At 40.1% G+C, this 25321-nt stretch overlaps 1 protein-coding gene across 8 annotated transcripts in view; it reads right to left on the bottom strand.

Moving 5' to 3' along the window:
- NEK10 (NIMA related kinase 10) overlaps window positions 1-22733 on the bottom strand; it is a 242807-nt gene extending 220074 nt beyond the window's left edge. For 7 of the 8 annotated variants that reach the window (XR_004819457.1, XR_004819456.1, XM_035723283.1 and 4 more), the window contains exons 1-3: window positions 22573-22733; window positions 7168-7278; window positions 6826-6886 (exon numbers count right to left, since the gene is read on the bottom strand). Coding sequence is in view for 6 of the 8 variants with exons in the window: in XM_035723283.1 (XP_035579176.1) it covers window positions 6826-6886; window positions 7168-7241 (135 nt within the window). In the remaining 2 variants the exon portion in view is untranslated. The remainder of the gene's footprint in view (window positions 1-6825; window positions 6887-7167; window positions 7279-22572) is intronic. The other variant, XM_027585521.2, reaches the window with a different exon arrangement.
- Between the last annotated feature and the right edge of the window lie 2588 nt (window positions 22734-25321).

Genomic DNA, 25321 nt, shown 5'->3' with positions numbered 1-25321 from the left:
TCCACCAAAATATTTTACACTAATCCATATAAAGACATCTTTTCCCTATCCAAAAAGAGTATGTCTGACTTCCCATTAGGCAGCCAGGTTATAGAAAGATGCATTATAATAAGGACATTGTTTAATGGCTAGCAAAAAAAACCCAACAATCCTTCTTCATCGTATGCCAGCACAGTTGCATTCTCAAAACATTAATAATAAACCTTTCATCCTGTTAAACCACCTTTCTATCTCAGTACAGTGGGCCAATCAATCCACAAACACCACAAGACAATGGGCCACAGGCGCTGGAGAGAGTAAGGCTCATTGGCTAAGAGAACAAACTAGGCCAGATGCCCTGGGTTTAAAACTACCAATAGGTAGCTGCATGATCTTGGAAATGTTACTAAACTCCCTGTGTATTAGTTTCCACATCATCAAAATGGAAACAATAATAGTAGTTGTGTGCAGAGTTATTATGAAAACTAAATGAGTTAGTATTTATAAAGCACTTGCTATGTACCTGGCATAGTTTCCGAGCGCTTTATAAATACTCTTTTAATCCTCATGATTATTCCCACTGTACAGATGAATTTGCTAACAAAATAAAGTGTGTCCTTACAAATTAGATAACCCCTGGATGTGATAACCCACATGATATTGGCCATGAAGTCACAGCAATGAGCAAATGTTCCTGTTACACAGGAAACATCACTATGTAGCAAACAGGAAGTGGATTTTCTGGGTCCAAGGTGTTTCAAACCCCCTGCCATTACCACAACTCCCAGAATACTGATCACAAGAGGGAAGGTGGCCAGCACAGAGAAAAAGAGCCCAGGCCATTCAGGGAAAAGGGGTGGAAAGCTCCCACGGCTTGCAGCTATTCCCTTTGCCGTCAGATCAGGCAACCAGAATTGGGAATCAACTCATGGAGACTCAGTAGATAAGATGGACTTGGCAGCTATCGTTGCAAAGACCATGAACTTACTAGAAGGAAGCTTGAAGCAATCAGCCCTCTTCAGACAAAAACAATGTGAGTTCAGAGTCCAGTTCAAAACCCAGAGCCTTTTCCCTTGCCTCCCCAACTCCTCGGGCTCTCCGTATTCTTCATCATCTACTGCAGAAGGAGGTCCAGGGAAATTGGTGTGATACCACTCACCACCTGGTATCGTCACAGTCAGGGTGTCCAAGTGAGCCACCCCTTACAGATTTCTTCATGTTAAGCCATTAGTTCTTTTAAAGCATACTACATTTGACAGATTATTCTGGGCAACCCAACATCTGAAACTTTGGACATAATAAATATACGATAACACAAATTGACATAGATAATTTTAAAGTGTGTCCTTTCCCACAAGTGATGGACTTACAGGCACTTGGATTTGAAAACCTCTTCAAAAGGCACAGGACCCAACCATCATGCATCCTCATGACCACCATCATCATAGATGATACTTACATGGTGCTCACCACATGCCAGGCAGTGTTCTAGTGCTTTGCAAGTATTAAATATATTTAATCCTCATAACAACCCTATGAGATAAATACCATTTTGTAGATGAGAAAACTAAGGCACAGAGGGGCTAAGTGACTTGCCTAAGGGCCACATAGCTAGCAAGGGGCAAAGCTCATATTCAAATCCAGGCAACCTGCCTCCCTCTCCAACATTCTCAGTCCTCCACCATCTATGTATGTATCTCTAGTGATGAGAAACAGTATCCTGAGTCATCCCTCTTGCTTTTCAGAGTTCCACTTTCACCCAAGGTTTTCTTCATACTGAGATTCTGAAAATCTCTCCCTGTGTTCTGTTCCTGTCTCCCAGTCCAGCGTCATCTCTTTGCACAATATTTGAAAGGACTAAATAGTTTCTTTCAACGTGTAGAGGGGTTAGTTCTGGGGGAATCCCCAGACTCCATGCTGTGAGAACAAACAACCCTGTGGAGAGGCCTCTCACCCACAAATAGCACTTACTTGCCAGCCCCAGTTGGTGTTGGGAGGATCACAGTACCTCGCAGCAACCCCATCAGAGACCTGAACCAGAACCATCCAGGCAAACTGCTCTGAATTTGTGACTCACAAAATGGGTGAGAGACAGTAAATGATCATTGTTGCTTTAAACCACTAAGTTTTAGATTGATTTGCTATGCAGTATTTGATAATAAATCCACCATGGACTAAAATAAGAATCCACAAGTCCATATAATATAAATAAGTACATGAATAAGCCAAACAGGGCAGGCAAATATAAAACTGTGCCCCAAGTTCTGGCTGCATTGAATTGGTCACTTGACCCAGAAACCACCATAGCGTTTGACCACTCCACACCTGGGTGTGTGTTGTAGACTGTGACTCCTGATCAGGTTTCAGGGCTCAGCTCAAACAGCATCCTGGTGAGCACCTGCCCCAGCCTTCCTGGAAGAGCGGTTCACTCCCTCCCTGGTGGCATTACTACACTGACCTCTCTTATAGCACTTACCACACCTGGTACATCTAGTTTACACATCAGCCTCTTCCCTTTGAATATGGCCACCTTGAGGGCAGCATCCTATCTGTCTATCTTTGTGTTCTTAGCACCTCTCACAAAGCCTGGCACACAGTACGTACTCAAAAGTGAAATTGTTGAATGAATGCTTACTTTTTCCCCCATCTCTTTGCTAAACTGGTTCATTGTTCACCACTTCTAGATGCGTCCATCTGTTCCACACTTTTGCTGCAGACACATTATTTGTCAGAAGTGTGATGAGGCACTGGGCATACAGGAAGCTGAACAGCCATGGCATCTGCCTTTAAGGAGTTCAGGGTCCCAGGGGGCAGGGGAGGGGTAAACCAGCATGAGAATAGGCTGCAAGAAGAGTGAACAAGGGTTCGTTGCGGTAGAAAATAAAGGAGAGATAGGGTGGGCCACAGGCCAGGATGCCAAGAGTATTTCAGAGCATTTCAGACAGACTTTTATGGGTGGGAAGACAGAGGACAGCTATGTGTGCTCTAGAAAATGAGAGGTACCTGAGCAGCTTGAATAGTATGGGTGGAAAGTGAAGAGATTACAGATTGAAGCGAAGGATTTTCCTAAAAATGTGATTGTGTCACTTCTGATTGGAAATGTCAACATTCCCTATTGCTTACAGGGTCAAATACAAAATGTGTAGATGGGCCTTTAGACACTGCACAAAGTCATCTAGCTCTAGGTATGATTACTTCCAATAGAAACGTCTAGTCACCATTTTACTTAAATGCTCGTGATTTTCCTTTCTTCAGATATCTGATTATTTTACTCACTTCACTGATAATGCCTTTCCACCAATGCCATGGATGGAAAACCAGACATTTTCCAAGAACCATCTCCTTCCTGTAATTTGAGCTAAAAGTGGACTCCTTATGCCTGTCAAAATCCATATGCCCAGTGTCTGTACCATTCCTTCAGGACTCACGTCTTGCCTTGTCATGTGCTATAACTGCCTTTCCTATACCTCCATCCCTCAGAACACAGGAACTCTGCCTTATGCCTTTTCTTTCCACAGTATTTATCAAAACCTGTTATTTCAAGGTAATTAATTGGTTTATAAGGAATTCATTTGTTCTTTCTTCTACCTTTTTTTACTTATTGCAAACCAATGTCTCAGCTTCCTGTGGCTTTGAATGTAGGGGGAAAAAAAATCTGAATTCCAGCTCTTGGCAGATTACTTCAAGATTTGTGGAAACCTCTGGTAAAATCTCCAACCAACTTTGTAATTTCACTTTGCTTCAACAACCTTGGGGCAATTCCTTTCCTTGAATTATTTGTCTTTACTGTCTTTACAGGGTTATTCTAACCCTGCCCCCTCAGTGTTCTGTCCCACTGTTGGGCTGTCCCACAGAACAGCAAGCTCTAATGTGGTTAAACAAGGCACACAGAGATAGAGCGGTCAAGACAAAGAACGAAAGTAGAACATTGGAACACAAGGAAACAATACAGAAGTGGCTTGGCTCATTAGAGATTCAGATAAAGGACATTCAGTTCTTTGCAATTCTCTGCCTAAATCACAAAGTAAATTTCCTCTGCAACCGATTAATTGGCCATTTTGGTCCATTTGCAAATAACAGGCCAGATCTTGTTAGATCAGAAATTCAGGTGAGTGAGCCTTACTCCCAAATTTCCCTTTTCAAATTGACTGCTAAAAGTCTCAGAGCCAAATATGTGACCCACTTGCATATTTCGATGGGCATCTCTGTGTGCCTCACTCTACTTTGTCCCCAGCCCTTTTTCTTCTTTCTTCTTTGGTCCTGGTTTTAATTTATGATAAACTGTCATACTTAGTGTATCTTTGTAAAAACCTCCTTACATTCTTACTGGAACAAGCAAGATATAAATAAATGCTTGACTTATTCTTTCCAGTATCTTTCTTCTCCATACTATTTTACTAAAAGGAGCATAGGGTACTCAGAATAACATTTAGTATTTCAAAATTAAAAATGAATTAAGTTTTGATAAACAGAATTAGGAATAAATTTTGTGAACCTCAGGACCTGCATATCATTGAGGACATTTTCATTTCTTAGAACCACCTACTTTCGGAATAATTCAAGCATTACAAATATGCATTTTTATACATGTGAAAGACTTTGCAAAAAGCTATGCCATGTAAACTTGTCAGACAACAAACTGCAAATTCTAAAATTGGTTAAAGAAAGAGGAACTATTAAATTCACTTTTGTTAACCCCACTAGGTGTTAACAAGAAAGTGGTGTTGAAAGGAGACACAACAGATCTAGTGAGCTTCAAAGTTGGAAAATTAGAGGCAAAAACCACCAGTGGGATCGAGCCCCGCATCAGGCTCCCCGTTCAGCGTAGAATCTGCTTGGGATCTCCCTCTCCCTCTCCCTCTCCCCCACCCCTACTCATGCTTGCACTCTTCCTCTCTCAGATAAATAAATAAATACATCTTTAAAACAACAACAACAACCACAACAACATCACCATTGGTGTTTCCTTTACTCGGGCCATGAAATTATACATGCTCATGATGTAACCCAATTCTTAAACCGTAATTCAATTTGACAAAAACTGACCCAGAACTCACCATGTCGAGGATACCAGAGGCAAAGTCAAAGTGGCTGGCATTGGGAAATACATAATCTCATCTGGAAATAAGACATGTAGACAAGCATTTCCAAAACAAGGAAGAACATAGTGTTACAACTGTGAAAGAAAGTGCTTTGGGAAGAGAAAGATTGCTTCCAGAATGCAAAATGAAGGAAAGCTTTTTTTGCGGAAGCAGTGTCACTCGATTTGGGTCTTAGAAATAGATGAGATTTTATAGGAAAGAAATTTGTGAGAAGGGCAAATTCAGGAGAAGGGAATAGTAAAAGCAAAAAGGAGAAGTCTTTGACATCATGGTTACATCTTAGGATTACACTGAGAAAGAATGGGAACCACAACCAAAACCATATGCTGAGCTACCTTGCTTACTTTCTAAGAAAGAATGGATGTGATTTGGGGTAATTGTCCATGAAGGCCTGTGAGCAGCAAGCCAGGCAGATGCTTTTAGCAGGGTAGAGACAGACAAAGAGCAAGAGTGACTGCTGACACAGTTGGATGGGAAGAAATTGCTCCTGAGGGCCATAGCATGAATAACAGAGAAGAAGGATTGGTAGGTGAAAAGATGTTTTACGACCATGTTTACTCTGAATCAAGGATTATCCAACTATTTTTTTTGAACTGGAATTTAATTTCCCAAGTCATTTAAAAGGTATCTCAGTGGCTAGAGGCATATATTGCAAAGAGGCAGTGTTTGGGTTCAGATCTGTATTCCAACCAGCAGTTGGCTGTATGATATTGAGAAAGTCACTTAATTCCCTGTGCCTCATTTTCCCAATCTATAAAAGTGAGAGATGTGGTTACTAAACAGGGTGATGCACCAGACATATAGTAAATGTTCCCTAAATATGAACTATGTTATTTGGCCTTTATGTGCCACCAAATAATTAGAATGTCATCCTTGACTATAAATAAATAGATTAAAATGTTGTAGTTCTTGGTTAGTTTGATGAAAACTAATCCAAAACTAATCCAAAATCCATCAGGATTCCCACCATTTGAGCTCTTAAACAAATTTACTTAAACAAGTACAGCTTGGTAGACTTTGGTGCCAGATCACTGAGGTTCAAGAAGCATTGCTACCATTTACCAGTTAACGGTGCCGAGTGTCTATTGTTAACATTAGCCTTAGCATTGCTGTGCTGTTCCCCAAATCTTCACAGATGGCCTCGAATCTCAGGACTCTCCCAAGTCTTACAGAAGTAAAACCAAAAAGAAAGTTTAAAGATAAACTCAAGCAGAGGTACCATTCTTTTTCCATGTAATAAAAATATAAAAATGCTATCATAAAAATAGCCAAATTCACTCCTTTCCCCGCTTTTCGGTGAGATAAAATTTGCAGCAAGCGTCAAGAGCAGTCCTGTAGGAACTAGGCAGCATGAGGAGGGGTGGAGGGGAAAAAAAAGGAAACTCAGTAATCAGTGTTTGGGAAAAAATCAAATTCCCTAAAGCTCCAAAGAGTCAAACACTGGGCATTCAATAGAATAGTACACTGTTTCTAGACTGAAGGGCTTTGGTAATTAGGACACATGGCAATAAGCAGAAAATAAAGTAGGGCCCAGTGATGAGAGGAGAATGAAAAGGCTGTAGACGCTGAGTCTTGGCAGAACCTGAACCATGTATGAGAGAAACAGTAAGATGAAGAAAGACAAAACATATCTAAGAACTAAGAAAAGCAGATATATTATTGTTCATAAAAATGTTAAATCAATCCCTTTGGAAACATGTGTGTTCTCTTTCATTAATGCATGCACAATTTTTGAAAACATTACCTGTTGTTTGCTTGACTGGACGTTCAAAAGGCAACGAAGTCTTTTAAGATCTGAATAGTCCCTAGGAGAAAGAAGAACACAATGTCAATCAACTGAAGACTCCAGGCAAACTAGTCATCCCCACTGATGGCATTGTCCCTCCAAGACTATTTTATAGAAGGAAACCTATACACACTAAGTAGCATTTCCTTTAGAACTCTAGAAATGATCAAACATTTCAGGAAACACCATAACCCAGAGTAGCCATTGTCAAGGGTCTACTCTATTTCTCAAAAAGCCATTAAATCTGGTTGCTGGCCACTGTCTGAGTTACTAACTAGCAAAAACTCAGGAAGGGGTTACCTGGTGGTGATTCCTTGTTGTTTTTTATCAGTTGGTTTTTCTGTGGTCTTCACCTTTTTGTCTTGATCAGGCATTGTAAAACATCAATGCCCCAGAATTAACATTGCATACCTTTCAAAATAAACCAGAGGGGAAAACTTTAGTTGGGTTGTGTGCACCAAAATCTTCTCAGGCAAAAGGCACTTTATAATACTTATTTAAATATACAAAAGCTAACATTCATTTATAATACAACAATAAAAAATGTTAATATGAGTAGCTTTTTGGGGCGTCTGGGTGGCTTAGTTGGTTGAACATCTGACTAGGTTTCAGCTCAGGTAATGATCTCGGGGCCTTGGGATCTGGCCCCATGTCGGGCTCTGTGATGAGTGGGGAGTCTGCTTGAGATTCTCTCTCTCCTTTTCCTTCTACCCCTTCCCCCCTTTCTAAAATAAATAAGTAAATCTTTAAAAAAATACATGAGCAGCATGTATCATTTATCATTCAAAGGCCTTCAGATACATTTAGGGCACACTTTATAGGTATAGTAGCCCATGAGCCTCTGTTTTCTGAGTCACCCTTGATTTCAAATATTCTGACCCATTGTCCCAACAAATATACTATTCTGCTTGTCAGGAAAAGTTCCCCCATTGGGGGTTTCCAAAATATATACCTATAAGCAAATACTTGGAGCCCAACTAATGCTTTGATGCCCTCTTACTTATCTTCTTGACAAGTATCCTCAACTGTATGCTGCTAATTCAAGGGGCTCCTCCCTCATCATGGGTCATCCCCCAGAAAGCCCCACCCACCTGCAAATAAGCATTACAGTGTCAAAGGTAAACACAAAATTTCACTGGATTTCTGGAATTCCTAAAGCTTTCAAACTGCCACCTGAATCCCCCAGTGGGTCAACTGCGGTCACAAGTTCTTCAGCAAGAATTGGGTCAGTCTTGCACAGCCCCTGAACTCACTCAACCATCCTGTGGAAAACAAGCCAACAGGCCCCAAATGGGGTCACTTATGCTAAGCCCCAGGTCACCAAACTTAAATACATTTTCAGCCCTCCCAGATATGAAAACTTAAACTAGCCAATCAGGAATCACCAGATCAGCATTAGTTAAATAATCTGTCTGATAAACCCATGTTACCCTCTAGGGAAAAGTAACCTTGCAATAATCTACTTTTTGGCTAGTATAACTTCCTTGTTCCTGCTCCTTTCTACCTATAAAGCTCCTCAGAGCTCCTTCCTATCTGCTAGAATGGATGTTGTCCAATTAGTGAATCACTGAATAAAGTCAATAAGATCTTTAAAATTTACGCAGTTGAAGTTTGTTTTCAAACAATCTGGACAGTCAGGCTGGCCAGCCTGGGAATACGACCCAATAGGCATTTCAATCTTTTGGATAAGCTTTGTAGTTATCATGGTCACCCTTCCTAGGATAAATTTTAATACTATTTCTTACTCCCACTCAAAAGATAAGTAAGAGATAAGGCAGATTACTTAACCAATGAACAGAAAACAATTTATTTGTTTGCCCTTTTTTAAATTTCTGATTCAATTGTTTTAATTTCTAGAATAGAAACAAAAAGTTGAAGACACCCTTACTTGCAGTTACATAGCAAATACAAAATACACAAAGTATACTATTGGTTTAATTTGATTGGATGTAAAATTTTCCAACTGTGCTTTAATGCCACAGCTTAACTTCAGAGTTATTTTCAGGCATGAAAAAGCATGTGTTATTGTCTTATAATTGCATGCCTCACTGTATTGTGAAATCAAAGATCAAATCCAAGTGTCTCAGAGATATTTAAAGGCAAAAGGAATGTGCCAATGGGTGTTTCACTGCAACAGAATGGAGGGAAACTTTATTTTGTGAAATGTACAATGACAGTTTATCTAAGGATTTAAAAATGATTTTTCCCATATAGTCGTCATATTTATGACAAAGAGTTGAGCTGGAATTAGGAGTTGGGGACCAACCAAGTCTCTCTTCACAGATGCACACCAAGAAAAGCACAATAATAATATTTTAGGATTGTGCTTAGGACATAACACCACAGATTCATTCATACAATCAAAAAATATTTACCGAACATTTACTATGTCCAATCTCAGAGTGAAAACTGTTAACGGTAAAACAGGCTATCACAGGCATATGATTCTCCCACAAGCAAAAAAAAAAAAGAAAAAACCCACTTAATGACTTCAAACTATGTTTTGTGATGTATTCAGATAGAGATTGATTTCACTTTCACTTTTCGATAAAAGAAAGAAGGAAGGGAAGAAGGGAGGAGAAGAGGGGTAGAAGAAAGGAAGAATGGACGACAGGCAATCTGCAAATAATTTTTAAAAGCAAAAGATCTAAGTGCTTTTTATATGTGGATACTAAAATGCCTCAAAAGATCTAAAATAAATTGAAATCCAGTCAAAATTAATAGAATCTGATTTTACTTTTCCCTCAAGGACAGAGGGAAAATTCCACATGGACACATTGGCCTGCTGGCTTCGATTTCCTGTGCAAACCATAGCTACAGACTGTGTTAGAAGTAGGAAATGGAAGCCACAAGGATTAGCACATGAACATGTGTGGAAAAGCTCACAGGCTTCTTCTGCCAGAAGGAGAGCACATCTAGCCAGATCATACCCTACTAAATACCCCGTCTTACTCCCCTATTTAATCTCCATAATTTGACTGATCCGGTGTGTGAACAGGAAATAATCATCTAATAGTTTTAGATTAATGTCTACTCTGTGAGCTGGAAGAGTGAGAATAGATAACTCTCTGGAAATGTTTCACTTAATTAAACAGTAAACAAATCCACTGGAATCAGTAGAAACAGACAATTGCCTTCAGATAAAAAACAAAATCCTTTCCACTTGATGGCTGTTAAAATGGAAACTCTTCGGAAGAAAACTTTAAGAAGTTGGAAATGCTCTGAAATATTTCATCTAATCCCATTTTAAATTAACAAAAACAATCATGTTATACCAATGGTTATAATCCAAAACTGGGGGGGGGGGGGGGAAGGCAGCTCATATCTTAAGTTGCCCAGACGCAGACAACTTACTGAAGAGGTGTTCTCCAGAGAAGTCAAGCAAGGGTGCTACCTAAAGCAAGAGCTCTCCAGAGGGCAGCCTCAGTGTGATTCCAAGGGGAGCTCCAGAGTATAGATTATGCCTCAGGACTGTCTAAACCTGAAGGAAGGAAGCAGACTTTCAGGTTCCTGTAGACTTAAGTCATTGGTTAAGAGTCTTTGAGGGAGGTCATAATCCCCCAGACACTCCTTTCTGGGGGTAAAGGGACTCTAGGAGCTTTGGGGGGAGTCCTCCAAAAAAGAGACACAGGAACTGACTGTAAGAAGCAAAGGAGTATTGAAGCCAATACCTAGACACCCAAATAGTCCTAAGAGATGGGAGAGACTCTGGGTAGGACACCCATGTCATTCACTGTGATCACCAACCCCAGTGGAAGAGCTGTGGATGATGATGGTACAAAAATCTCCCTGGGGATACACACTGAGCACAACCTCAAATTTCCCTCCTTTGCTTGACCTTTCCAGGGCTGTTACTTCTCTGATCCTTCTACCCTCTCCCTCTCTCTCTCACTTCACTTCAGCCCTACTGGCCTTCTCCCAGGCTCATGAACATGGCAACCCCATTCCTGCCTGTAAGCCTTGGAACTTGCCACTTGCTGTTCCTCTCTCATTCCCAGGCTGGCTCCTTCGTGTCACTGAGGTCCCTTCCTTGGTGCGGGCTCCTCTGATGAACCTGCCCAAACTATATACCCCCACAGACTCATCCTTACCACATCACCCTGTTTCATCTCCTGAAGTTCATCAACATCAGAAATCTTCTTGTCCATTTATTGGTTTCCTTGCACTAGATCCTAAGGTCCATGTGAACAGAAATTGTATCTGCTTTACACACAAATACATCCCCCACACACCGAATAGCACATGGCACAGTACAGACACAGTATAAAAGCTCAAAAAATATGTGTCATAATCTACAAGGAGTGGTTAAGGTATATTTACCAATGTTCATTAATTATTTGCTTTTTAACAATTATTTTAGGATTTTAGGATTAGAACCTCCGTTAAACCCCCAAACCTGGTGCTCCTCCTCAGCACCCCAGAGCAGCTTGTACTCCCCACTTTGCAAACCTGTGCACAAAATATTATAATTGCATGATTACCCCATAAGACTAGGAAATGGACCTCCTGATTCACTTTTTTTGGGGGGGGGCTATAGCTTAAAGCTTAGTTGGCTGGTTTGGGGTTTTCTTTTTTCATTTTAATTCAATTAACATATAATGGGTTATTGGTTTCAGAGGTACAGGCCTGTGATTCATCAGTCTTATATATAATACCCAGTGTTCATGACATCACACGCCCTCCTTAATGTCCATCACCCAGTTACCCCATCTCCGACCCCCTTCCCCTCTAGCAACCCTCAGTTTTTTCCTATGATTAAGAGTCTCTTGCGGTTTGCCTCCCTCTCTGTTTTCATCTTGTTTCATTTTTTCCTCTCTTCCTCTATGATCCTCTGTCTTGTTTCTTAAATTCCACATATCAGTGAGATCATATAACTGTCTTTCTCTGATTGTCTTATTTTGTTTAGCATAATACCCTCTAGTTACAAGGAAGGCAAACAATAAACATTTACGTATTAAAAAATTAATGGACTAATGGATAGAAGAACTATTTGAAAAAACTTGTGTCATTACTCTTTTAATTCAAAAATCTTTCATAAAGCTTCCTCATAAATCAAATCAACTGATGAATATTTGTCATGTTATAATAATCTTGAACGCACTCAGGAATTATCTCAATTATTCAGTCTTTAGAAGGGAACTTAGAGTTCTATATAATATAATATTCATGAACAGTGCTTTTCCAATGACCTATGAAGTTCTTTTTTTTAATTTGTAATCTATCATGGGCCAATACTTTTGGTACGTATCCTGTTCGGCAAGGTAAGTGAGCACCGATCATGTGCTTGGATATCACAGCAATGTCGAATTGTTGTAAACATTTCTAAACACTCTCAATTTTGTACTTATCTACTCATGGACCAATAACATACCAGTCTGAAGACCACCTGAATAGCCTAGAGAACTGAAGTCTCTCCTTTCAAATAGCAATATTGTTTTCACAGCAACCCTAGATGATTCCTGAGAACCACTGCCCCAAGTTCAGAGCCTGTGAGGAGGGAGTAGTTGTGAAGTCCAGGACAACCAGAAGAGGGCGAGAGTGAGCCCAGAAAAGGAGACTCATGGCCGAGAAGTTAGGGCTAAACATGGGCTTCCCCACTTAAGCTGGAGCAGTCCCACTTCACTGGGGTTCTGTGTACAGTTTCGTTTGAGAAACAAAATGCTAAAAACAAAAACAGAAAGCCACTGATTTTTCTAACATTTATTTTACAGATGAGAACAGGCCAAAGAAATTACAATACTAGGTAAACATTTATGTTCAGGTGGATTTTCCTTTGATTCTAAGTGGGAAAGCTGAAATTTAGTAATTTTTTTCTTTAAAAAAAGGGAGGGAGTGCAGAAGGGAAAGATTATATGTAAAAATCCTCATGTATATTACTTTAAGAACAGAAACTTTCAGTATCTTTCCTTTGCATATTTCAGTCATGGAACCCAAATACTATCTCAGAAGGGAGAGAAAGGATCTTTCCACGCCTCACAGGATAGCCAAATGGGTTTGGTGTTTACAGCCCTGGTCAAGTACAGACAAAATCACAGTACTGACTCATTGTTAAATTTTTTTAATCCATTTTAAAGAGACTCTCAAAAGTAATTCTTATCTTCTATTGTCGTTTGAAATGTGGGTTAATGCTAAAAGAAGTCCCCAGAGACACACACCTCATTTGCTCATGATCTCTTGGTAATTGCAGGGTAAACACCTATGACAGAGAAAGAAATCCATGCTATGGTAAAATTACCTAACTGTCTATAATTAATCTAAATTGTACAATATAAACCCACTAACTAAATAACATGGTATTTGTGATATGGTTTTCAGATTCTCTACCCAGAAATTCTTTTTTATTCCACAGTTGCCTTAACTGTTCAGAAGATCCTTAATTGGCCTCATCTTTACTGAAGATAAAACAGAAAGTCAATTGATTCATGATGGAAAATAGCTCCAAATCCCACTAATACCTTTTTTCTTAATCACTTCGGTTGCACGTTTTTAAATACCGCACTTTATTTACTACATTTACTAATGGTTAAGAAAAAAACAGCACTTAGAAAGTAAAAACAGTAAGAGAGTTTAACATGACTCCAGTTAATTACCACTTTGGCTACATCAGGTTTATTATTTTGAAAAAGCACTAAAATAAACTGTTATAAAGCTTACCACAAAAGGAAGTTCTAACTTCCTTCTACCAACAAAAGGGAGTCCTTATTTCCTTTGATGAATGACAGTTAACCTCCATATTAGATTACAAGTTACAGATCTGTCTGTGCTCGAGTACACATTAAAGAAACAGAGACCTTTCAGCCCCATAACTATCTGGCAATGCAAAATGAAAAATCATTTCTCTAAGTCCTTTACCGTAGATTTTTTTTCTCAATATTCCTTTAATAGCGGTCCTTTGAAAACGAAGTGGCTAAAATAAGATATAATTTACATAGAGAATTAAAACCGGAAATCAGACAACTGTGTTAAAATGCATTAGTTAGGTGTTAATTTCTTTATCTTGATAATTGTGCCATGGTCATGTAAGATGCTAACACTGGGGGGGGGGGGGGACTTGAGTGAAGGGTAGATGCGAACTCACCGTACTATTTTTGCACCTTTTATGTAAGTCCAAAATTATTTCAGAATAAACAAAATGCATTGGCCACTTGAGCAGTTTATTTAATTAAAGTGTTGTGAGAGTAGAGATAGTGTTTCCTTTTTACAAAGAATAATTGCATTTAATCTCGCAGAGATATAGTGCTTGGGTCTTTTCAAACTGGTTGCGTTTTAGAAAACTATAATCCCTGCACAGAAAATGTCAAGTCAGATTGGTCAAATGACTGGAAAATAAAACACGCATGCACGCGCGCACACACGCGCACACACACACACACACACACACTTTGAAAGTAAAGTGATCAAAAACTCAAGGAACTCCTATAAGAAACAAGACTTGCTTATACCTGTACCTGTTACAGCTCAAAAAGGAAGTCGGCTTCTCGAAACTGTAGACTTGATTTCATCCCTTATGTTAGATTGTGATCGCTCTTCAACGGTAAATAGGTGTGGAGCTAGCAGAACAGAAACAGCTATATGAAAAACTCTTAGAGAACATCTGATATGAGGGTTTCTAACACCTTCCAGGGCCAGGAACGGAATGTAAATGAATGACAGGCATAGAGTAGATCTAGTCAGAGCTTCAGTCAAACCTGAGAAGGCATACCTCCCTAAAGGGATTTGATTTAAACTCACATTAAAAACAAAGCAAAGCAAAACAAAACTCCTGCGCGGGACAAATAAAACAGATCTACAGGTCATGGGTTGAAGATCATGATTCAGTGCCCTTCATTTAGCACAAGAGGAAACTGAGGCCCAGAGAGGTAAAAGAGTATCCATGGCCACACAGCACCTTTATAAGAAGAAGGAGAACAGAGCCCACTCAGTTCACCTTCGGGATCTAAATCCTAATACAAGCTCTGGGTAGATAAGAAAGGGAGGACTTGTTGACATTGGCCCTTAGCCGAGGGCAAAGGGTGATCTAATAGCAACTGATGCTTGCATAACTTCACCTCCTGGACCCTGGGGTGCTTGCAAACATCCATTCATTCATCCTGGCTCACTCATGTGAAATAGGTAGGCGGTATATTTTCATATCACCATACAGAGGAAAACAAAGACACAGTTGCTACAGAACCTCCATTGGCAGGAATATGTCACCAGCTAAGGGCAAGTATTATCATGGCCTTGCTCCTGAGTCAGTAGACTTGACACCTTCCTTGTGCAAATTGTTTATACTTTAAACAATTTTCTATCTTACATTTAAACAAGCACTTGAAGGTACAAAGAATAAAAATTTCCATTTGTATTCTGTCTCCCACTCACTCCCATAAATATTTATTGACCATCTACTGTATGTTAGACACTTCTTTAAGAGTTTGCCCTCATTTTCCTCTGGCCAGTACTAACCCAAATTGGACTGCAGGTGCTGCTCCAAAATCAACTAAAGTATGTGGCAACAGATACCATTATAAGTTTCTTCTTTTGAAGCTCTATTCCCATTCAAACTTATATCTTTCTTGGTAAATGGAAATAGCTGCAGATATGAATATAGTTTTTATGGATTCCCTCCACTGTCACTGCATAATGATATTTGTGATATGTCTGTGTTCATGCCTTGGTGGCTGCCGACCCAAACCTACTCAAGACATATTTTGTCATATATCTGTGTTAAAACAAATGAAATCTGAGACCCATATATTAAGTAGTGATATTGAAAAGAAAAAAAAAAAGGTCCAGATGATATGAGGGGAAAATTTATATTAACCAATCAACGAAAATAACTTAAGTAGCACACCAAATTTCTTTTTTCTCATTGACCCCAAACACAGCAAGATTACATGCTATTCTCCGTTTTTCTGTGAGAAAGGTGACAATGATATTCCTTCATTCCTTCAAAAAGCAATTACTGATCCCCTCATATATGCCAAGCACTGAGGATACTGCACTGAATAAGACATGGTCAAAAATGTCTTACCCCCAAAGTTAACCATCATGGTAATAAATCACAATAACAAATGAGTCATGGTGATAATAAATAAGTATGGACTCAGACCAACCCCCTAGACCTTCTAAGGGTGAAGAGAACACCAAGTAAACACATCGATGTTCATAACAATTGGAGGCACTACAAGAAACTAGAAGTACTTTTAAGCCATAAAATTAAATTAAGTTTCATCTAGTAACACTTCGTTTTAAGTGCATTTTATTATTTACTATGCTCTGGCTGTGCACAAGACACTTCTGGGCACTGCAAAAAGAATCTATCCATATCTCAGTGTGTGTGTGATACCATAAATGCGTAGGTTAAACAACACGAAACTACAGCTATTGGGCCTTAAAAGGGGAGGGCGGCAATTTCTTATGGTACAGGCTAATACAAGGGACTAAATAAGAATACTAGAAATGTCAAAAAGCAGAGGAAATTAACTTGCAAAGGAGATTATAAATTGAAGGAATTCGGGAGAAAAGAAGATCACTGCGGGCTGAAAAGTCATGGAAAGGCTCATGAACTGATGTGAAGAAGGTCCAGAAAAATGGGTAGGGCTTGTGAAGAACTTTCCAGGAGAGTGAATGAATAAAGAGATGGGGAGACAGCAAGTAGATGAGTTGAACTGGAGCTGAGGAATGTGGAGAGAGGTGAATGATGGTACATGAATGAGTGGCAGCCTCTAAGTCTACAGCCAACTTATGGAACAAAATAGTCACAAATAGTCTCAAAGTACAGCCCTTTGGCATGAACATCAGAAAAAATGGCACCCTTCTCTTCCTCATACCCTTAGTTGTTTGGCCACTAAATCCTGACTGTTTTTCTACTATTTTTAATATGGTCCCTATCTACTCACTTCTTTCCACCCTCATTGCCAACACCCTCGTGTCCCTCATCACTCACCTGAACTACAGCAATCCATTCCTAAGTGGTCCCTCAACTTCCGTTTACTGTCTTTGCCCAACAACATGGAATCTGTTCTCCACACAGCAACAAAAGCACCCTTTTTATGGTACAACTCTGACCAATTAAGCCTTTGTGGGCTTCCCAATTCTTTTAGGATAACAACAAAAATTAACAGGGCCTATGAGGTGTTCCATGGGATGATGACTCTGCCATCTTCAACAGTTCCCACTCATACCTGGCCCCTGAATCCTTGCTCTGGAGTGGATTCTGCTGGATACCCCGAGATCTCTACTTCTGGACTCAAGGAACAGATTGGTATGGGAAGGTCTGGAAGACTCATCTGTCATGTCTCAACTCAAGTGTCCATTCTTTAAAGTAATTTCCACTGGCCTCCTTGACGGGGCCACAGCTTCACCAGGCACTGCCTTGCAGCTCTTAATAAAGGGGCAGATTCAAGTAATAATTCAAAAAATACACATCCGTCTCCTTTAGTTACTATAAACTCATCAGGGATAGGGATGACAGCCAGTTTGCTCATCCCCAGCATCCAGCACAGCATTGTTAGTTTATAACAAAAGAAGTATTCAACAAACGATTGCTGAATGAATGAATGGGTGAATGAATGAATGAATGAATGAAAAAATCCCAAGTGAAACATGACTGGGAAGCTCCATGTATAACTAGAGTATCACTAAGTATGGAGAATAAAGATAATGGGGGAAAACTATCAGCAAATAGTAAGTTTGCCCCAGCTGACCAGGATCCAGTTGTTACAGAATGTTGGTTTGACAAAAATCTCATAAACACAAGGAAGCCACAAAGTAAGTAAGATACTCATGTTGAATATGGACTACCTCAAGTATACAGGAACAGGACAACACCATTTCCTAAAGATGAATATTCACATTTATTTCAAGTGTAGCACATACATGCACATTCTAAGAATTTGTGGTCTCCACTGATGAGCCTTGACAGGTTTGAGAATGTGAATTCTTCTGGTTATACCACTGAGAGGTAGTCCAAAGGAGCAATGGTGATGGATGAGACCTGGTTTCCACATGTGCCCGCCACATGATCTCGGATAGTCCCAGGGTCTCTCTAATTAATAGTTCCCTCATTTACCACAAAATAGAAATAACAATATCCCCATTACAAAGTGGTAGTTGGAACTAAATAAAATAAAGCAAAACCCCTTCAGCACTGTCAACAGCTATAGAAATATAAGTAATTATTATTATGATAGCTGTTTGTAAATATTGTCATGGGTAATATTACTATTACTTCAATTTGAAGAGCCTGTCACACTCATTTTTAATCATTTGTCTATATTCACTGACTTTGATTCATTGATAACAAATCATAGACAAAAAAATGAGAAAAAAACTTTATTTTCAAAGTCACAAATAGTCTTGATTTTAATTTTTTTAAATCTAATATTATTCCAGGTTTACTACCATAAGCATTTTGATGTATTCATTTAATCCTCAAAATGATCCTATGTGGTGGGTAGTGTATGATCTCCAACTTACAGAACAAGGAACTGAGGCACTGAGAAGCCAAGTAACTTGACCAAGATCCCCTATCTAGTAATAAAATAATAATAAGAGCAAATGTTTACATGGTGCTTAGCCCATGCCAGTGCCATGCTCAGTGCTTTCTATACCTTAACTCATACAAGTCTCCTAACAAATCTGGAGGCAGCTGCCATTATTGCCCCCTTTCACAGATGAGTGAATTGAGGCCCATAGAGGTTAAGCAATGTGTCCCAGGTCATACAGGTGGTAAGTGGCAGAACAGGAATTTAAAGCCAAGGAGAGCCTTCCCTGTTAATCTAATGCTATACTAACACTAACTCTCATTTATTGGTGGAATTTTTCCAGCTATCTATTCGCCTAAGTGAATTTTCTAGATAAATGTTACCACTTTAATAATCAAATATTACTTCATACACACTTTGCTGAAATTAACAATTCCAAGTCTTTCGGGAACAATACACTAAATACTGTGTAACTTTTTCCTGATGGCCCAGGGTCAATATTATGGCTGCTGTGCTCTTCTCCATTCTGCCTCTAGTTTTAATTTTAACTTTCATTAGGAGGGGTTTTAGTTTCTTTTCCAGATACGAGCCAGTCCATTGTCATTTTGTCACTGTGACTTTGCTAAGGGCTGTGAAGCTAGAACCCAGGTCAATTATAATTATCCCCAAAGGAAGATTTAATAAATCCCAAGTTGATGCCAAGTCAATGGACTTGGGTGTCTGACCTTTATTATGACTACTGAAATTTCAGCTCAGATAAGGGTAAGTCTGACCTCTGGATAAGCACAAGTAATGATGAGAAGTCATCTATTTTATGCAGTGCTTATTTTCATGGGTTTTTAAAATCATCACACACGTCACCCATATCCGAGTATGTTTAATGTTCGCCTTCCTATGGAAATAGACCAAGTCTTTCAAAAATGCAAGAATCATTTCCAAATCCAAGCCATACAACCCAAGGCAGACACTTCCTATCCCCTTACCCTGCTTTATTTTTACCTGTTTACTTGTCTCTCTCCCCCAAGAAATACAAAATGCTACATTTACATGGTACTTCCCATGGGCCCACCACAGTTCTAAGAAAGTTGTCGATATGGAGTCACGTAATAAAACAACCCCATTTCACAGGAAACTGAGATGCAAAAAAAAAAATGAAGGAACTTGCCAGAGGTCCTGTATCTGGCAGTGGGGAGCTGGCAGTTGAACCCAGACAATCTGGCTTGAGAGTCTGTGTCCTATGGACCCTGCTCTGCAATCCCTGAAAACATAAGTTCTAAAGGAACAGTGACTTTGTTTTGTTCACTGCCAAACATCCAAGTGCTCAATAAAGATTTATTAACTGTCTGAATGACCTTCTAGCTCCTCTCTGCCTATCCAAGTGCTCAAACTCAGTTCACTCTGACTTCGACCCCAAAGATGGGCTGGCTCTGACTGGCAGAGTAACATTCTGGCCCCTTCTTTCACCTACTCAAGACTTTACTGGCTATAGTTTCTTTTGACCCACCTTACCCGGCATGGTGCCCTGGACCAGTCAGATGGTCAACAAATACTCATTGAAGGAAGGAGTGTCTTACCTGTTTGGGAGCTGTTGACAATAAACAAAAGTTTGTGCTCAAGTAGGATAGTGTGATCAAATAGGAGGAAGATGTCCTAGAAATTGCACTTGAATGAATTAAAAGATTGTGATTTGTACCTTCTGTGTACCTTGGAAATTTCACAATTCTCACCTTCAGTGTGTTACTTTTTCTTTTTTGTTAAGACATTGTTAGGGTAGCTTTAGGTTTACAACAAATCTGAGAGGAAGGTACAGAGGTTTCTCATCTACCTCCTGCTCCCACACCTTCTTAGTCTCCCCTATTAACAGTATCACTCACCAAAATGGTACATTTTATACCAAGGATGAACTACAATGGTACATCATGACCAGCCAAAGTCCACAGTTTACCCTAGGGTTCACTCTTGTTGTTGTACCTTCTATGAGTTTACACAAATGTAAAACGAGATGTATCCATCACTATAATATCATATGGTATTTTCACTGCCCTAAAAATCCTCTGTTCTCTGTCTATCCATTTCTCCCCAATGCCCAACCCCTGGCAACCACTGATCTTTTTACTGTCTCCAAAATTTGCCCTTTCCAGAATGTCATATTGTTGAATTCATACAACAGGTAGCCTTTTCAGATTGGCTTCTTTCACTTAGTAATGTGCATTTAAGTTTCCTCCATGTCTTTCCATAGCCTAATAGATCATTTCTTCTTAGCACTGAATACTGTTTCACTGTCTGGTTGTATCACAGTTTATCCATTCACCTTGGTTGTTTGCAAATATTGGCAATTGTGAATAAAACTGCTACACACATCCATGTGAATATTTTGATTTTTGAACATGTGAAGATTTACGAAGTATAAGGCACTGTGGACTTGATATGAATTGTGTACATTTAGTCTTTAAGACAATCATATGAGATAAGTGCTATCATCAGTGCACTGTACAGATAAAGAAGCTTATTGGAGGCTAAGTAATTTGCCATGGGCCTCTAAACTAAAATGCTGAAGCCAGGATTCAAATCCATGTATCTGACCCCAAAGCTTTTCTCTTGCAACCTATGCTATACTCTCTGTTTCCAACTTGAAACTTATGCCATGTGATAACAACTACCATCATAATAATTACAAAAGATAGACTCTGAGTTGAAATAGTTTGCAATTACCAAGGGTCTTGAGATCGAAGTAAAACCTATAAACTCAACATTCAGATTTTATAAGCGAAAGCTTCATTGGCCAGAGATTACTTCTGACTTTTCTGGAACCAAAAAGGACATCATGAAAAGCAATGACTTCTCATTTTAGAGATTCATTCACTTAACCAGTATTTGTTGAGCCCCTATTATGGGCATGGTACTGTGAGAGATACAGCAAATGCTGAGTAAGACAAACATAGCCTCTGCCTTCACAAAAAATGTCTAGAGAAGGGAACAGAAAAGTAATGGGGCAACACAACGAGAAAGACTGGGGAGTGAGAACAGGGTTAGGGAGGGTACAACAAGTGGAGTCCATTGTGGGCAGTGTGAACAGGTTCAGTTACCACACAGGGGAGAGAATGTGACATGTTCTGGGAATGAACAAGATAGAAATGCTGATGGAAGGCCTAACTAAAGAGTTTGGAGTAGGATAATGGAGAATCTTTGCAGGAAATGAAACACCCTCATATATATATATATATATATATATATATGGTCCTGTATCTGGCAGTGGGGAGCTGGCAGTTGAACCCAGACAATCTGGTTTGAGAGTCTGTGTCCTATGGACTCTGCTCTACAATCGACTATATATATATATATATATTGGTTTTTTTTTTTAAAGAAAGATCAGTCAAACTCTCACGGGGAAAATGGATTAGATAGGGCCAGACTGGAACAGGGAACCTGGATGGGTGCTGAATTTAACCAAGGGACTGGTGGAAATTGTAATATAGTGAGAATAGAGATGGTCATGTGGAAATTGGTTTGACAGCTATTAAGAAGGTATAGGCTTGATAACTGATAGAAATGAGGAAGAGGTGGTGTCAAAGATACTGCCCAGAATGTGATTTTGGTAACTGAATGGATAGGTCTGCTCAAGATAGGGAATCCAAGGGCGAGGCAGTCTGGTGGAAATGGAGGGAGATAGCTTCTAGGGTTGCACACGTGTGGAGTTTACCAGCAGTTGGATTTGGGGGTCTGGCCCTTCGTGGAGCAGCCTAGGCTGGAGGTGGACGCTTTCCAGTCATCGGCAGACATGTGATGCGTGAAGGCGTGGAAGTGGACAGCCTCACCCACGTGGTGTAGAAAAGCAGAGGGCAGTCAAAGCAGCATCTCAGAAGGGAAAGGCAGAAAAGCGACGCCCGTAAAGACTGTCATGAATGAGGCTGCAGAGGTATCGGAGAAGACTGCAAGAGACACACTCACGCTCCATGTAACCAAAATAATTCCTTCATCGACCTGAAAGGGCCATCAAACATCGTTGATGGCACCTGCCCACCATCCAGCCGCACGACACCAATCCTTCTGCTAGGACAGGCTCACAGCGACTCGCCTACCCGCGACAGCCCGCACTCTCTGCCCCTGCCCCATGGCGAGTGAAGCTGACTCCCGGAGGCTTCGGGACTGCTCCACAAGGACCTGTGGGCATCTCCTTGGAGACCTTGCCTCAAACCGCGCGCCAGCGCAGAGGAACGCCCGCTTCTGCCCGACTCACCGCGCCAGAGGGAGGGTCCCTCCTTCAGGCCAATTTCTAAATCTTCCTCCTCATCGTTTCTGCTGCTGCCACCCGCGGCTCCGGATCCGGGGGCCCCTCCCGCCAACACCCCCCCTCCCCGCTCCGAGCCCACTCCCAGTCCCCTCCACCTCGGGGACACCACTGCCTGCTGCACCGTTGGTACAATCAAATCCTGCTTTGGGCCACCAACCGGCTCTGGCTGAACCAATGCCAACACCTCTTCTTCCGCTTCGCCGGGGCGCCTCGGCCAATCAGGAACAGCCATGCTGCGGCGTACCGAGCGCCATAGCGACGGGTGACACCTGCCTCGAGGTTGCCGTAGCAACCACAGAACGCGCAGGGTATAACCCCAAGTCTGCGAGCCCGAGAAGAGGGAGGTGGTACTTAGGACTGTGCTGTGGCCAGTTCACACTGACCTAGAGCTACTAGCCTGTGGACAGGTTTCCTAAACCCTGTGGATTTTTCTGGACTTGGTGTGCTCAACTTTTAGCATTTGAAATAAAACGGATGGAAAAGAGTTGCTTCATCTTAGGGTGCTTAATTTCAAGAACAGCTATGGACTAAAAATCAATTATCTACCAAAGCAAAGATTAGTTTGAAAGGATCATCGCTACATGCTACATAGCTTTCATATACTGTGAACACATTTTGTTACTCAAGCGCACTGCATACCTCAGGCAAGGACAAGAGTGTGAAAATAAAAGTGGGCAGTCTACATCTGTACGGTTCACCTAACATAAGCAAGTCTCTTCACCTTTTGTAAAGGTCTGAAGCTTCTTGAAAAATTGAATTGCACTAAAGTCTTAAAAAGATGAGTCATTATGAAGCTTTGAAAAATGAAAAATATTCATGATCGTTTTATGCCAGACACTATTCCACAACAACTGGTAGTCATTTTTCATCCTAGTTTAGCACTGACAATGCAGGTACAGCAAATTTCCCAAGCTGCCCAGTTAGTTACTGGTGCATCTAGTAAGTGGTAGAGGCAGGGAAGAACCTACAGTTTGAATGTAGAGTCCAGTCTTAACCACACTGATGCTCCAGATTTCTTCAAGTATAGGGTTACTCAATCTCATCCTAATATTACTCAAAATGACCACCAGTGTGTCAATTAGTACAGTGACTACATCTCCCAAAACTTCATTTAAAATGCATACAATGAACCTTTCCCTGATGTTTCTGCTTTGAATAATAATGAAAAGTAGGCCCAATGGGATACCAACACTTGGGGTTGGGTAATTAAAAATATATATTCTAACCTATAAGAACAAGGTACCATTTTGGAAATGTAGAAAGGGGAAATGAATGCCACTTAGGTAAATATAACAGAAATAATTTAATCTTCAGAGAACATAAAGCCAGCAGGGTTAACATTACCGATAGGAAAACAAAAGTGAATGATGCGGAGTTGAAAAAGTATTCTCTTAAAGATATTTTAAATATTTAGCGGTGAGACAAAATGATTTCAATTAACTTCTTTTCTTCATCAGGATACTGAATGTGCTTCCCATCTTTCTCTTTCTCAACAAAATGGTAAACTAATGTTTTGGCCTTTCCTGAAGAGAAGTGAGAGTTGCATAGAAGATTTAGGATGAAGACATTTGCCTCTCAAGGAGAGGAGCACTATCCTCTCTACCTGGTAAGGGTCCATATTGTTCTGTGTAATGTGATGAAGTCCATGCCCCCCAGAAGAGTCATGTTTGCCTTAAGTTTACGGCTTATGTGGTAGGGCCCAAACTTGAAAAACCTAACACCTATCCCCTTTTTGTTTTCCAGTACCCCTTTTACTACGCTGATATGATTTCATAGACACTGTAAATCACATAGTTCAAAAGCAAAACAGAATGTCTGAACTATATAAAGAACAAATAAAAGTAATTTAAACAGGTACAAAACAGGTATAAATTTTCAGGATTAACAAGAGGACAAAATCACTTCCCCAAATTTCTAAGATACCCAGGACTAAAAAAGGGTATCTAAACACCCATGCAGGCGCGCGCGCGCGCGCGCACACACACACACACACACACACACACACACACTTTCACTAGAGGAATGAGAATGATCTTGTAGATTGGCAGCAGAAGGTTGAGTATAATTTGAAGGAAAAGCAGAACTGAAATTGAGTCTCAGAAGAACCGCAGAGAAACTGAAAGAAAGGTTTTCCAGTCAGGAATGTTCTCATTCAAAGCCTAAAGGTAGAAATGTTAAGGTTAGCCATAGAAAGAATTGATACTCAAAGAGATCAAATATGCCTTAATGAGCAAGATAAAACAAAATGAGTAAGATTTCCTTTCCTCTTACCTTCTAAAACAAAACCAAGACACTCAAAGTTCTATAAATGGGAATAATAAATTGACAAAAAACTTTTCCTAAAATAAATGTAAGAAAACTTTCAGTTGAAATTTCTAAAACTCTAAGCATCTTTCTCACTCCCAAAGGTTATCGAGTTCATGTTGGGATATCAGAAGTTGTTTCTTATTATAGGGAAAATAAAATAATGGACCAGGCTACTCTTAAAAGGCTTTAATTTAGATATCTCTTAACTATTAAAAAGTCATTGTGAAACACACAATGCTCTGTTCCACCTTCTTTTCTGTCTCCTTGCTGAAGCATATGAATATTAGGAAGCAGGAAACAGAAATCACCTATTTTCCTTCATCCCCCATCCCTCTGCATAAGATAAGCAGCAATTCTAATAAAGTACAAAGTAAAGACAATATCCAAC

Source organism: Zalophus californianus, chromosome 1, assembly GCF_009762305.2.
Source record: "Zalophus californianus isolate mZalCal1 chromosome 1, mZalCal1.pri.v2, whole genome shotgun sequence".
Classification (NCBI taxonomy): domain Eukaryota; kingdom Metazoa; phylum Chordata; class Mammalia; order Carnivora; family Otariidae; genus Zalophus; species Zalophus californianus.
This window is presented reverse-complemented; position numbering and strand designations above follow the sequence as displayed.